This window comes from Suricata suricatta, chromosome 7 (assembly GCF_006229205.1).
Source record: "Suricata suricatta isolate VVHF042 chromosome 7, meerkat_22Aug2017_6uvM2_HiC, whole genome shotgun sequence".
NCBI lineage: Eukaryota > Metazoa > Chordata > Mammalia > Carnivora > Herpestidae > Suricata > Suricata suricatta.
This window is the reverse complement of record NC_043706.1, coordinates 35932506-35945655: the sequence shown is the minus strand read 5'-3', so window position 1 is coordinate 35945655 and position 13150 is coordinate 35932506. Positions and strand designations below refer to the sequence as shown.

The 13150-nt window shown below is 39.3% G+C and overlaps 1 protein-coding gene across 2 annotated transcripts in view; it reads left to right on the top strand.

The window, feature by feature from the left end:
* GLO1 (glyoxalase I) overlaps positions 1 to 13150 on the top strand; it is a 37788-nt gene that overhangs the window by 20698 nt on the left and 3940 nt on the right. For both annotated transcript variants that reach the window (XM_029944930.1, XM_029944929.1), the window contains exons 2-5: positions 1447 to 1529; positions 10415 to 10555; positions 11377 to 11444; positions 12347 to 12436. In XM_029944930.1, the coding sequence (XP_029800790.1) occupies positions 1468 to 1529; positions 10415 to 10555; positions 11377 to 11444; positions 12347 to 12436 (361 nt within the window). In that variant the 5' untranslated portion in view covers positions 1447 to 1467. The remainder of the gene's footprint in view (positions 1 to 1446; positions 1530 to 10414; positions 10556 to 11376; positions 11445 to 12346; positions 12437 to 13150) is intronic.

Genomic DNA, 13150 nt, shown 5'->3' with positions numbered 1-13150 from the left:
GTGAGCCAGGAAGGGCAAAAGAGAGAGAGAGACACACACACAGAATCTGAAGCAGGCTCCAGGCTCTGAGCTGTCAGCACAGAGCCCCACATGGGGCTCAAACCCATGAACCGTGAGATCATGAACCGAGCTGAAGTCTGATGCTTAACGGACTGCGCCCACCCAGGCCAGGGTTTTTAGTAGAAGAGTGACTTGAATTAACTATTTCACGGATCTCTCCCCAAGAATAGACTGTAGTGGACAAGGTAAGAGAGAAAGTAACAATCAGTGTACACGGGAGGTAAAGTAGCCAGGGTCAGGGTACTAGGCTGGTGAGACATGTAGAGTCAAAGAATTCAGGGAAATTAGCTCTCTTGTGTCCAAGAAAGGAGAGTTTTGCTGATAGAATTGACAGCTCGTAGCTTAATGGTGAATGAGGGGGACTGAAAGGTCATTAAAAGAGTAAAGTGAAAACAGGAGTTCCAGGGACCATCTCAGTTCAGGGACGAGTAGTGGTAAATGTACCAGGAGTCCCTCTATTACAATGTAAGACAATAATTGCTGTTTACAGAAATGTCCTTGAATCATTAAAAATAAGTAAGTTCTGCACATTTTTAAAGCAGGAGAGTAGACAGCTAAGGTTTTGTGTATGCAGTAGTAATTAATATTTTTTCAGATAGTTTTAATCATTTGAAAAACCCATGTATAGATCCAACCTACCTCTCCAAAGGTCACACAGTGCCTTCTTTGAGTCTGTGCTGAATAAGAATATGAAGTGGAATTGGTTTTGCTGCATTTATTTTGACCTCACTTCACTGCAGTCACAGAGTCACTTTGTGTTTCTGCGATTCTATTTAACGGGGGAAAACCAAGTCCTGGTTGTGAGTGCCAGGCCAGCACCTAGAAGTCAGGGGCAGCTTTGCTCTTTTCCAGCTGCTTGCTGAAACCAAGACCTTTAAGAGTGCAGTGCCTGCCTAGAAAAGCAATCTAGGTATTCTAGAAACATGTAATTTCAGAGCCAGCTGCCTTGTATGTGATTATAAGCTGGGAATGAAGAATTAAATTGTATTCATTAAGATCTACTTATTAAGATAAAGTAGTTTTTAGGCTGGTTTTATTTTATTTTATGTTTAATGTTTATTTCTTTTGAGACAGTAAACGAGCATGTGAGAGGGGTAGAAGGGTAGAGAGACAGGGAGACAGAGAATCCCAAGTGGGATCCATGCTGTCACCGCAGAGCTGGATGCAGGGCTCGAACTCATGAACTGTGAGATCATGATCTGAGCTGAAATCAAGAGTCAGACACTTGGATGTTTAACTGACAGAACCACCTAGGTGCCAGAAAGATGCTTTCTTCTTAAACATTGTGTTACAAAGGTGGACCGTTTCTTGCTACAGAAAGCACAATTAATGTTGGTAACAAGTGTCAGAAGTTAAAAATGTTTAATTTGCACTGTTTCTCCGTAGGATTTTCTGTTGCAGCAGACCATGCTACGAATTAAAGATCCTAAGAAGTCATTGGATTTTTATACCAGAATTCTTGGAATGACGTAAGTAAACTATTTGTTTGTGTCTGTAATGTTTTTTAATTAATTAATTCATTAATTCACTTTTAATTTACATTCAAGTTAGTTAGCATGTAGTGCAATAATGATTTCAGGAGTAGATTCCGGTGATTCATCCCCTACATATAACACCCAGGGCTCATCCCAACAAGTGTCCTCCTTAACGCCCCTTAACCATGTAACCCCTCCCTCCACTCTTGACCTTCCAGCAACCCTCAGTTTCTCTGTATTTAAGAGTCTCTTATGTTTTGTCTCCCTCCTTGTGTTTATATTATTTTTGCTTCCCTTTCCTTATGTTCATCTGTATGTATCTTAAATTCCTCATATCAATGAAGTCATATGATATTTGTCTGTCTCTGACTGACTAATTTCACTTAGCATGATACCCTCTAGTTTCATCCATATAGCTGCAAATGGTAAGATTTCATTCTTTGGATTGGTGAATAATACTCCAATGTGTGTGTGTGTGTGTGTGTGTGTGTGTGTGTGTGTGTGTGTGTATACCACATCTTCTTTATCCACTCATCCATCAGTGGACACTTGGGCTGTCTCCGTACTTTGGCTATTGTTGATGTGCATCTATAGACATTGGGCTGCATGTGCCACTTTGAAACAGCACTCCTGTATCCCTTGGATAGATACCTAGTAGTGCAATTGCTGGGTCAAAGGGTAGTTCTATTTTTTATTTTTTGAGGAAGCTCCACACTGTATTCCGGAGTAGCTGCACCAGTTTGCATTCCCACCAGCACCACAAAAGAGATCCTCTTTCTCCGCATCCTCACCAACATCTGTGGTCGCCCAAGTTGTTAGTCTTAGCCATTCTGACTGGTGTAAGGTGATCTCATTATGGTTTTAATTTGTATTTCCCTGATAATGAGTGATGTTGAGCATTTTTTCAGTCTGTTTGCCATCTAAATGTCTTTGGAGAAATGTCTAATGTCTTTTGCCCATTTCTTCGCTGGATTATTTGTTTTTTGGGTGTTGAGTTTGTTAAGTTGTTTATAGATTTTGGATACTAGCCCTTTATGGGATATGTCATTTGCAAATATCTTCTCCCATTCTGTCAGTTACGCTTTAGTTTTGCTGATTGTGTCCTTTGCTGTGCAGAAGCTTTTTATTTTGATGAGGTCCCAGCACTTTATTTTTGCTTTTGTTTCCCTTGCCTCCAGAGATATGTGGAGTAAGAAGTTGCTGTGGCTAAAGTCAAAGGGTTTTTGCCTGCTTTCTCCTCTAGGATTTTGATGGTTTCCTATCTCACATGAAGGTCTTTCATCCATTTTGAGTTTATTTTTGTGTATGGTGTAAGAAAGTGGTCCAGGTTCATTTTTCTGCATGTCGCTGTCTAGTTTTTCCAGCACCATTTGCTGAAAAGACTGTCTTTTTTCCATTGGATATTCTTTCCTGCTTTGTCAAAGATTAGTTGACTATTTGTGGGTCCATTTCTGGGTTCTCTATTCTGCTCCATTGATCTGAGTGTCTGTTTTTGTGCCAGTACCATACTGTCTTGATAATTACAGCTTTATAGTACATCTTGAAGTCTGGGATTGTGATGCCTCCAGCTTTGGTTTTCTTTTTCAGGATTGCTTTGGCTATTTGGGGTCTTTTCTAGTTCCATACAAATTTTAGGGTTGTTTTTTCTAGTTCTGTGAAGAATGCTAGTGTTATTTTGATAGAGATTGCATTGAATATATAGATTGCTTTGGGTAGTATTGACATTTTAACAATATTTATTCTTTTAATCCATGAGCATGGAATGAATGTTTTTCCATTTTTTATGTCTTCAATTTCTTTCATAAGCTTTCTATATTTTTCAGTATATAGATCTGCACCTCTTTGGTAAGGGTTATTCCTAGGTATTTTATGGTTTTTGGTGCAAATTGTAAATGGTATCTGTTCGTTGGTATCTCTTTCTGTTGCTTCACTATTGGTGTGTAGGAATGCATTGATTTATGTGTCTTGATTTTATATCTTGTGACTTTGCTGAATTCATGGATCAGTTCTAGCAGTTTTTTGGTGGAATCTTTTGGGTTTTCCATATAGAGTGTTATGTTGTCTGGGAAGAGTGGAAGTCTGACTTCCTCCTTGCTGATTTGGTTGCCTTTTATTCCTTTGTCTGATTGCTGAGGCTAAGACTGCTGGTACTATTTTAAATAACAGTGGCGAGAGTGCACATCCCTGTCGTGTTCCTGACCTTAGGGGGAAAGCTCTCAGTTTTTCCCCACTGACGATGATATTAGCAATGGGTCTTTCATTTATGGCTTTTATGATCTCGAGGTATGATCCTTCTAACCCTACTTTTTTGAGGGTTTTTATCAAGAAAGGATGCTGTATTTTGTCAAATGCTTTCACTGCATCTATTGAGAACATCATGTGGTTCTTGTTCTTTTTTTTATTGATGTGATGTAACACACTGATTGTTTTGTGGATATTAAATCAGCCCCGCATCCCAGGTATAAATCCCACTTGGTCGTGGTGAATAATTCTTTTAATGTATTGTTGGATCCAGTTGGCTAGTATCTTGTTGAGGATTTTTGCATCCATGTTCATCAGGGAAATTGGTCTGCAGTTTTCCTTTTTAGTGAGGTCTTTGTCTGGTTTTGGAGTCAAGGTAATGCTGGCTTCATAGAATGTGTTTGGAAGTTTTCCTTCCATTTCTATTTTTTGGAACAACTTCAAAAGAATACATGCTAACTCTTTAAATGTTTGGTAGAATTCTCCTGGAAAGAAAACTGGCCTTGGAATCTTGTTTTTTGGGAGATTTTTTTATTTATTCAATTTCTTTACGGGTTTTCTGTTCAAATTTTCTGTTTCTTTTTGTTTAAGTTTTGGTAGTTTATATGTTTCTAGGAATTTTTCCATTTCTTCCAGATTGTCCATTTTATTGGTATATAATTGCTCATAATGTTCTCTTATTGTTTGTATTTCTGCAGTGTTGGTTGTGATCTCTCCTCTTTAATTCTTGATTTTATTTATTTGAGTCCTTTCCTTTTTCCTTTTGATCAAACTGGCTAGGGGTTTATCAATTTTATTAATTCTTTCAAAGAACCTGGTTTCATTGATCTGTTGTCCTAATGTGTTTTTTGTTGTTGTTGTTTTGTTTGTTTGGTTTTGGTTTTGATAGCATTGATTTCTGCTCTAATCCTTATAATTTCCTGTCTTCTGCTGGTTTGGGGTTTTATTTGCTGTTCTTTTTCCAGCTTTTTGAGGTATAAGGTTAGGTTGTGTATCTGAGAACTTTCTTGTTTCTTTAGGAAGGCCTGGATTGCTATATACTTCTCTCTTATGACTGCCTTTGCTGCGTCCCATAGGTTTGGGCTGTGGTGTTATCGTTTTCATTGGCTTCCATGTACTTTTTAATTTCCTCTAACTTCTTGGTTAGCTCATTCATTCTTTAGTAGAATGTTCTTTAGTCTCCAAGTATTTGTTGTCTTTCCAAATTTTTTCTTGTGGTTAATTTTGAGTTTCATAGCATTGTGGTCTGAAAATATGCATGGTATGATCTCAATCTTTTTTACTTGTTGAGGGCTGATTTGTGTCCAGTATGCGATCTATTCTGGGGAATGTTCCATGTGCACTCAAGAAGAATGTGTATTCTGCTGCTTTAGGATGAAATGTTCTGAATATATCTGTTAAGTCCTTGCAGTCCGGTGTGTCATTCAAAGCCATTGTTTCCTTGTTGATTTTCTGTTTAGATGATCTGTCCATTGCTGTAAGTGGGGTGTTGAAGTCCCCTATTATTTTCAATGGGTTTCTGTATGTTTGTGAATAATTGATGTATATATTGGGGTGCTACCACTTTTGGAGCAATAAATGTTACAATTGTTAGATCTTAGTGGATAGACCCCTTAATTATGATATAATGCCCTTCTTGTTACATGCTTTATTTTAAAATCTAAATTGTCTGATACAATACGGCTACTCTGGCTTTCTTTTGGCAATCATTAGCATGACTGATGGTTCTCCATGCCTTACTTTCAATCTGAAGGTGTCTTTAGGTCTAAAATTGGTCTCTTATAAACAGCATATAGATGAATTTTGTTTCTCATCCATTCTGTTACCCTATGCATTTTAATTGGAGTGTTTAGTCCTTTGACATTTAAAGTGAGTACTGAAAGATATGAATTTATTGCCATTATGTTGTCTGTAAAAGTTGGAGTTTCTGGTGGTGTTTTCTGACCCTTTCTAGTCTTTGTCGTTTTTGGTTGTGTGTGTGTGTGTGTGTGTGTGTGTGTGTGTGTGTGTGTTTTCTCCTCAGAGAGCTCCCTTAAAATTTCTTGCAGGGCTGGTTTAGTGGTCATGAACTCCTTTAATTTTTGTTTGTCTGGGAAACTTTTTTCTCTTCTTCTATTTTGAATAACAGCCTTGCTAGATAAAGAATTCTTGATTGCATACTTTTCTGCACATTGAATATGTGCCTCCTTTCTGGTCAAGTGTCTGTGGATAGGTCTCCTGTGAATCTGCTCTCTCTTACTTGTAGCTTAAGGACCTTTTTTTCCCTTGCTGCTTTATGATTCTTTCCTTGCCTGAGTGTTTTGTGAATTTGACTATGATATGCTTTGTTGATGGTTGGGTTTTGTTGAAGTTAATGGGAGTTCTCTGTGCTTCCTGGATTTTAATGTCTGTGTCTTTCCCCATGTTAGGAAAGTTTTCTGCTGTGGTTTGCTTACATAATCCTTTCACCCCCTTTTTTTTCTGTCTTCATCTACTGGGACCTCTATGATTAGGATGTTATTCCTTTTTAATGAGTCCCTGAGATCTCTAATTCTCTTTTGCCTTAGTTTTCCTCTTTTCTTCTGCTTCATTATTTTCTATAAGTGTGTCCTTAATATCACTGATTTGCTGCTTTGCTTCATGCATCCTTGTTGCCATGGCATCCATTCGAGATTGCATCTCAGTTACAGCATTTTTAATTTCATCCTGACTAGATTTTACTTCTTTTACTTCTGGAGAAAGGGATTCTATACTTTTTTCAACCCTAGGTAGTAGTATTATTGTGATTCTAAATTCTGGTTCAGACATCTTGCTTCTATCTGTATTGATTCAGTCCCTGGCTGTCATTTCTTCCTGTTTTTTCTTTTGGGGTGAATTCCTTCATTTTGTCATTTTGAAGGAAGAAAAAGAAATGATAAAATAAAATAGTAAAAATTAAAAAATTAAAAACAACACAAAAAGGTCAAATAAAGGATGCTAGACAGTAGGTATGTTTTGGTCTGGTTGTTGAAAGAAGCCTGATAGAATAGAGAAAAATTGGAAAGAAAAGAAAGATTAAAATGGGAAAAGAAAGGAAGACATTTGAAAAATTTTTTAAATGAATACAATGAAATAGAATGAAATGAAGTGATGAAAATAAAATAGAATTTTTAAAAAGTAAAAAATGTAGTAGAAAAAAATTTAAGTCTTTTTTATAAAAATGGAAATAAAAATAATTTTTTTCTCTTTCTGTATTCAAGAATAGAAAAAGAAAATACATTGAATTGATAGACTAGTGAACAGAAAGAAATGTGATTGAAATTACATCCAATTTCCCCTAGAAGTCAAACTATCAAGCGCTTTATAGTCCGTAAATTAAGCAGGCAGAGAGACTTGTGTTCCTCTAGAGCTCAAGAAGTGTAACGGCTCCATTCTCCACCAGATGGCACTGCTTAGTTTGCTGGGACGGATCAGTGTGGCGCATGTAGGCATGTACACACATGTATGGGAGGGTGAAAATGGCCTCACCCAGCTACCCAGTCTCTAGTATCATAACTCTATGCGCTCACCCACTGGCAATCAGGCACCCCTCCTTTGGCTTCTGTCCACTCCCTGCTTCTACCTGTCCATTAACAAGCCAGGCAGCACCTCCCTCCCAAGTTTTATTTCAGTTGGGGCTGTTTCCAAACCCCTCACTTCTAAGGGCCCAGTGGCTTTGAGCTGCTGAGATGCCAAGTGATGGTTGGTGCTGGTCTGCCCCTGGGAATATTTGTGAGACTGTGCTGCTGCAGACACCTAGAGTCTGCAGCCAGGTGCCAGCCTGCCCCAGAAAAGTTTCTGTGATCTTGTAGCAGCATTTTAGGGATTATGGAAAATTGCAACACACATCTGGCACCAAGCTTCAGTGAACCCTTAAGGTCCTTGTTCCAACACCAGCGAATGTGGCTGTTTCCCAGTGTCCACTGGGAACTTTCCCTGTGGCGAGGAGGCACAGCTTCCACCAAATGTCCTTCCACCAGGGGAACTACCTCTCTCGGTGGCCCAAGGACCCCTCGGACCTCACTCTCTGCTCCCGGGGATTCGCCCTTCCCACCAGAGCTCCGCCAGATATTGAGCTGTGGAGTTTCAGACTCCGTGCTCCCTGTTTGTGTATAGTCAACAATGGTATTTAAACCCTCTCCTTTTGCCCCTTCTTCTTCAGTTCCTTGTGGGTGTTTCCACTCTTTCTCTCCAGCTGCTTTCAGGAGGGAGTGCTTTCCCATACTCTCCCCCCATTTCTGTCTTCTCTCCACAAGCGAAACCAGCTCCCTGCCCTCCATGGCTTCTCTCTCCCCCAGTTCACCTCTCCGCACCATGTACCTGCCCGGTTCTCTGGTCCAAGTTGTGCAGATTGTTGTGTTAATCCTCAGATCAGTTTTCTGGGTGTGCAACTATGGTGTTGATCTATGGTGTTGATCTAGTTGCATTTCCAGGATGAGAGAGGCAAAAAAAAAAGACCTTACATGCTGTTCTGCCATCTTGGCCCTTCCCTCTATCCATAAAGTTTAAATGCATAGTTTTGTAAATACAAGGAATGTTTTCAGATCCATTAAAAAAAAACAGATGAGGGGCGCCTGGGTGGCTCAGTCGGTTAAGCCTCTGGCTTCGGCTCAGGTCAGATCTCATGTTCGTGGGTTCGAACCCCGCGTCAGGCTCTGGGGCTGACAGCTAGCTCAGAGCCTGGAGCTTGTTTCCGGTTCTGTGTCTCCTTCTCTCTCTGCCCCTCCCCCTCTCATGCTTTGTCTTTCTCTGTATTAAAAATAAATAAAACATTTAAAAAAATTAAAAAAAAAACAGATGAAACTTTTCTTCAAAAGTCACAAAAGTCCTGGGCCACCTGGGTGGCTCTGTTAATTAAGTGTCTGACTTCAGCTCAGGTCATGGTCTCATGGTTCATGAGTTGAAGTCCTGCATCAGGCTCTGTGCTGACAGCTCAGAGCCAGGAGTCTGCTTCGTATTCTGTGTCTCCCTCTCTCTCTGCCCCTGCCTCACTTGTGTGAGTGCTTTCTTTCTCTCTCTCTCAAAAATAAGTAAACGTTTTTTAAAAAGTTATAGAAGTTGTTTTGGCCAGGAGTCTGGGACAAGGCTTGGCCTGCCAGGGCTTCTGCCAAGTTCCTCTCCGTGCGAGCCTGGCTCTCTAGACAGCAAGGCACGAGTGCTCGTGTGTTCTCTGCCTCCCTTCTCTCTGGGAGCTGGGGGTTTAGCCCTTAATGTGTTCAGATCCTTTCGATGTATGGCCTCTTGTTTATTTTGGAAAATATGTAGTTATAAAGATGCATTACTTAGCAAATGAACGAGTTTACAGAAAATTGGCCATCCGTCCCATTTTTACGTGAGTTCTCTTTTGCCAAATATGTAATATCTACTGATCTTATAATCCTTAAAGCATTTTATTTTTCTTGTTTTCCTAAATGACATGAGGTTTGTTTGTTTGTTTCTGACAATATAGATCCATAAAGATTAAAAGTAAATTATTTTTATTTTACCACCTAGATGATTTCCATTGAGAGAAAAATTCAGGTAATACAGTATGTGTTTGTTTAGGAAATCTGACCAGTTCAGAAAAATACAAAAATGAAAAATAGCCACTTCCCTTTCTCAGACTTTCTCCCCAAAGATAACTGCTATTAACAGTTTCTCATAATTCTTTCCAGAAAAATTAGTTTTGCAGATGTTTATAGTACATTTAAAAGAGTGAAAACAAATCCATTGAACACTTGGTATTTGCCAGGCACCATATATGTTTCTTCATACAGTGTCCAAAGTAGCTTATGAAATAGTTTATTTTATACATAAAGGAAGAAACCAGAGTTTAAAGACATTATGTTATTGGCTCCGAATGTTACAATGGGCACATGACAGCGCAGGAATTTGAATCCAGGTCTGGTTGACTCCAGTGTTGACCTTGTTTTTCAAGAGCCCCCAGACAGGGTGCAACTTGACCTTACACTGAAAGACACACTCAGCTGAGAAAAGCGGGTTATACGACAGGTTACTTTACTCTGGCTCCCACCTCGTTGGTCTCTGAGGCTTGTCCCCTCTGTTTTAGTAGGTGCAGAGGTCGTTTTTCATGGCTGCAGTTCTGAGGTGTTTGATGCTTTACTATAAACATGTTAGAGTACGTCTTATTTGTGAGAAGTCAGGCCTGGCTCTCAGTGGACCAAGGTGTATTCCACAGCAAAGATAATTGAGAGATTTGAAACAGAGCTTAGAAACTTTCCATTTGCTAGGTAGGCTTCAACCATTCCCTCTTAATGATTACGAATAAAATCATCTTTGAGCACTTAATCCTTAATAATCTAAATAATCAAATAATCTAAATAAAATTGCATCCTCATTCTGCTCTACTCCTTGTGAAGTAATCTTATCCTTTTTAAACTCACTTTATAGGCCGTGACTTCAATTACGTTTCTTAAAACTTTAGGATTCGTAATTCATCACTCTGTCTCATATCAGCTGTTCCCTTTCCACTGGCTGATGGTGTCTAAACAGGGTGTCTCTCCATCAGAAGATATGTCCCAAGTGTGGGGCAGCGATCATTTGGGGGGGATGCTGCTGGCATGGTAGAATTGGCATATTGATTTTAATATGAATCAGCCTTTCCTATTGTTAATTGACTGAGGCTTGTTGTTTAATTGCAGGCTACTCCAAAAATTAGACTTTCCCACTATGAAATTTTCACTCTATTTCTTGGCTTATGAGGAAAAAAATGACATCCCAAAAGATAAAAATGAAAAAGTAGCATGGGTGTTCTCCAGGAAAGCTACACTTGAACTGACACAGTGAGTATGAGTTTTTATCTTTTTATATATATTCTACATTTTCTTAAACCTTTTCTTCCTTACTGACAAGCTGAATTCAAACCAGGTCTGCCTGATCACTTTGCATGTATAACAGTTTGAAACTTTACCATGGATCTTTGGTCTTTGTTCTGGGGGGAGGGCAAGGGGGAGGGCTAGTTTGTCTTTTAGAGAATGTACGACTGAATTGGCAAGATATTTGCCGAACTACAGCTAATGAATGTTGAGGCACTATAACTAAGGTCTTCATAATTTCACCATTTTAGAAACGTTGTTTAATTCCGTACATTGTTTCTGTGTCCTCTTGACCAACAAAAGACCATCTATCTCAGCGTGTGTGATTTAGTGTGTCCCGGATACAAAACAGCTCTGGAGTCAGACGGACAGACATGAGTGTGGCTCTGCCTATAGCTCTGCCACCCTGAACGAGCTCTGTCACCTCTGTCTGTGGCAGTCTCTCTTATGAAATGGGGACTCAAATCTAGTCCATGGGGCTGTTGTGAAGATTTAATGAAGTCCTCAAAGAAAGTATCCTCCATAAAGTACAATAAAAGACAGTTGCTGTTGGCATCATTATTGGTCTTATCCAGATGCCTTGTTTTATTGTCTCCTTAGCCTAATTAAAATCCTATTTTGCCCAGTTGCCTTTCCTGTGGTTGAAAACTTGATATTTACAGTAGCAAGGAATACACCAAGAATACTAACTTACATACTTAAATGGTATGATTTCAAAGAGATTGCTGCACTTTTCAGAGTATCTATTCTTGTGGTCACTTGTAATTATGTTTTCCCTCCCTTTGTAGCAACTGGGGCACCGAAGATGATGAGACCCAGAGTTACCACAGCGGCAACTCAGACCCTCGAGGATTTGGTATGTTTGCCTCTGCATGGGTGATATACATGGATTTGTGTGATTTGTGCACTGTGTACCTATTAAGAATAATCAGCCTTTTAGGAGAATGGTTATTTTAGTTTTCCATGAAAATTTTTGATTTAGGAATTAATTTTGTAGTCTCTACCTAAACTCAAAATTTACTCCCTCACAGTGATTTTACTTTTTTGGTCTCAATATTATACATCCAGTAGACTTTTTAATTTAAAAGACAAAACCTGTGGTTGATAAGAATCCCCATTTCTGCTAGCATACACTTCTGCCCCCATCTGTAATTTCTTAGTCAAGCGGACGGGATTGTAGGGGCGCCTGGGTGTCTCAGTCGGTTAAGTGTCCATCTTAGGTTCCGGTCATGATCTCACGGCTCCTTGAGTTCGAATCCTGCATTGGGCTCTGTGCTGACCGCTTAGAGCCTGGCCTGCTTTGGATCCTGTGTCTCCTCCCTTTCTCTATGCTCCTCCCCTGCTCGCTCTCTGTCTCTCTCAAAATAAAATAAAGACATAAAAAAAAAAAAGACAGGATTGTAGGCTTACATTGGCTGCTATGTGTGCAGTGTCCACAACAAACCTATTCAGTATGAATAAAAGGTTACTTTCTTTTGATGTAGTAATTTTTAACAGATTGAACTATATATGAGCCCCCTATCAGGCTTATTTTAAATAATTTATAATTCAGAGCTAGTAACTAGTTTATTATATACAACCAGTTAGACTTAGATTCTTGTTCTTTAATATACGTTTTGAACTTACTCGACTCAGTCTGTTTTCAGGTGCCTCATATTTTGAGGTATGCTACTTTTGGAAGCCACTTGTGATACCTGAATACCCTGAAGTAATTATTTCTTCCTTCTGTCTGCCTTGTTTTGGGGATGACCACCTCAGGTCACATTGGAATTGCCGTTCCTGATGTACATGATGCTTGTAAAAGATTTGAAGAACTGGGAGTCAAATTTGTGAAGAAGCCTGATGATGGTGAGTCTGCTACTTGTTTTCTTCAGGCCTCTCTTGAGTTACATAACATTTACCAAGCATCACAGAGGGTACTGATATAGTGCAAGGAACTTTGAGGAAGTCTATTTCAACCAGCGTAAAGAAAACAGAATTATTGGAAAAATACCTGGGTATCTTAGGGAACTAAGGTAGCAACCATGGCGACTTCACAAGGGACTAGACTCAGAGTCAGGAAGAGCCATCAAAAACCCACATTCTAGGGTACCTGAGTGGCTCAGTTGGTTAAGCATTTGACTCTTGATCTCAGCTCAGGTCTTAATCTCAGGGTTGTAAGTTTAGGCCCCATGTTGAGCTCTGCGCTGGGCATGGAGACTATTTAAAACACAAAAACAAAAAGACCCTAGGCTCTCTCCCCCTCCTTTGACTCTACCACATTCTGTCACTGGCCACCGGTTTTCATTATTTCAGCATGTATCTAGCCACCCAAAAATAAGTTCCGTGAGGCCTATTTTATCTGATTTCTATGTAACTACACCACATCTTCTTGATTAATAATGACTGGTATTTCATTTTCATTCTTCTGCAACCTTTGAGGGTTTAAGTCTGTCTCTAGAAATAGCGTACATATCTACATTTTGTTGGACTTACATGTATTATAATTATTTTAGTTAGATCTGTTTCTGTCAGCATAGTTTATTATTTCAATTTTCATTTGAAACATTTCACATTTCATTT